The sequence below is a fragment of the Octopus bimaculoides genome, chromosome 12 (genome assembly GCF_001194135.2).
Source record: "Octopus bimaculoides isolate UCB-OBI-ISO-001 chromosome 12, ASM119413v2, whole genome shotgun sequence".
Taxonomy (NCBI): Eukaryota; Metazoa; Mollusca; class Cephalopoda; order Octopoda; family Octopodidae; genus Octopus; species Octopus bimaculoides.
In genome coordinates this window covers 45,028,486-45,030,885 of record NC_068992.1, presented here as the reverse complement: position 1 = coordinate 45,030,885, position 2,400 = coordinate 45,028,486, and the positions used below count along the sequence as shown (strand labels likewise).

Here is a 2,400-nt window from a genome sequence, read left to right as displayed (position 1 = left end):
TATATATGTATGTATGTATGTATGCATTTGTGCGTGTATGTGTGTGCGAGTGTGTGTGTGCAACGCTCGTCAGCTGCAGTGTGCATATGTTGGCATGCTGCAGAATCTGTGCATGATTTCCCTTCCAAACAAGAATGTATTTATATTATAATTATGTTTTTAGTTCAAAATGGGAAGCCAAGTAAAATATCCTAACTCTACATTTCTATTCCATAAACGTCTTACCCATTATGTATATAAAAGAATATTTACACATTTATATGATAAACTCTACTCTTTGATTTCATAGAGTATTAAGTTTGATTATTTAATGCAAATAACTAATATCTTCTACCTAAGATTAGCTGCAACCTTCATATATATGTGTTTGATAATGCAATCAATGTGAAGCCAAGATATTTACCTTTGGAACAATGCGATAAGGGAAACATGACTGCCTAGCCTGAGTTTTAGTCATACATGCCGTTTGATAACTGATATGTTTTATCTGTGCACGTGACGACTACAGAAGATAGCATTAGTTCACTCACTAAACTGGTTGATCCTAGCCTTTGACAGTTCGCTGTCTGTTCAGCCTCACTGCGGATAGTGATAATCGGTTTTGATTCAATAAGTTCACCTGCCGAGGCAGTTCACAACCACCATGCTGCATCTTCTGATTTCAGTTTATCCAGGATCATGTGGTTACGTGCTATTTAACCCATTCCTCTAACCTTAACAGTATCTACTACTCCAGATCAGAGGAGATGAAGGAACAATAGTCCTGACTAAGGTGGTGTGAAATCGCCTCAAATAATCGTTTATAGCTCGTTTAGGCAAGTGAGGCAGCACCGAAATACTGGACAGGTCTTCACCATGTTGAAATGCCCACTTAAAGTCTATCAACTGGACACGTCACAAAAATTTACCTGATGGCATATTTGTAGGACATTTTTCATTTTTCCAATCTGCGATATACCAAAGAAAAAAATGTTATGTTTGGGTCCCCTGAATACACATAAGACTGAATTGTTTCAGTAATCATATTCTCTGTTCACAAACAAAATATCATGCCCACATGATTAAAATATAATTTTTACAAAAGGGTAAGATAAAGGATGGATATTCACATGACAAGCTTCAGCGCCACCTTTAACTCCGGACCCAGCACAAATTTGCTGATCTGTGACATACGGGTAATATGATTTACATTCTTGCGATAGGTAGAGATTTACTTTCACAGTTTCCAAAAACTTAGCTGTAGAGGCATCGGCTAAATAGCAAAATAATAGAGAAAACATATATAATAATGCATTGATGACAATAATATTCTGTAGCACATCCCACATCTTGCACAAGACATTACCAATTCAATGAAACATCTCAAACAAAAGAATCCACAAACACTAGGCACACACTCTACAGCAAATGTCCAATAGAAAATAAACAATCATTAACAACCCGGATACCCAACAGAAGAACGCAACTTGCATTACAAGCACAACCCACAGCACAAACACCAAAAGACTGCAAACAGACCCCATAACAAAACAAACTGACACAATACAATACTGAGGAGCGTTTGCCTTCTTCCAACAACAAAAAAAGAACACACAACGCCGCACGAATCCCAGCAACACGGAGGTGTAGCATGTGATGCAGTAGACATTTCTTTGAAGACGACGTACAAGTGTTCAGCTTTTTCCGAATAGCATGGATAAATAAATTGTTTCTAATGATTAAATCTATGTGCTGTACATTAACATACTCCCTCCATCAAATCGACATCAGTCAGCTGTTGAAGTGATCGTAGAGCAACGTGAGATGAAATGTTTTGTTTAAGAACACAACGCACCGCCGGCTCTAAGAACTGAAACCACGAGCTCGTGATCGTGAGACCTATATCGTACCCACTAATTAAACCATGATCCTGTCATCATTGAGAAAATTAACAAAATAATTTGAGAGCAAACTTTGAAGATCTAGCTCTTAATCTGAGAGTCGATGCAATAAGGGAAACATATCAGTGAGAATTATTCTATAATTCCTTTTATACAGATATGTAGAGCAGACAAAATAGAAGGTACAAAATGTACCACATCCTAGACTACGAGCTTTCGCTCGATAAGGGGCGTGACTAAGCTAGGGGCACAAATATGATAAAATGTATTACACATATTTACTCGCCTCTCAATCACGCAGGACTCCCTGGGAAAAACCTCGAGTCGAACCAAGTTTTGTGAGGAAAAGATAGATTGTTTAGCTTAAAAGTCTAGCCGCCGTTGTACTGGTTCTGCTGGAGAAAGGAACACCTGTCTGTGCAATACTTAAGAATTTACATGCTAACTCAATGAATACAAAATCGGTTAAGATCCGATATATATATATATATATATATATATATCTATATATATATATATA

General features: G+C 37.2%; 1 protein-coding gene across 1 annotated transcript in view; it reads right to left on the bottom strand.

Moving 5' to 3' along the window:
* Positions 1-2,400, bottom strand: part of LOC106870942 (chymotrypsinogen A) — an 11,618-nt gene that overhangs the window by 814 nt on the left and 8,404 nt on the right. Inside the window, exon 5 of the mRNA XM_014917185.2 lies at positions 1,110-1,252. Within this exon, the coding sequence (XP_014772671.1) occupies positions 1,110-1,252 (143 nt within the window). The remainder of the gene's footprint in view (positions 1-1,109; positions 1,253-2,400) is intronic.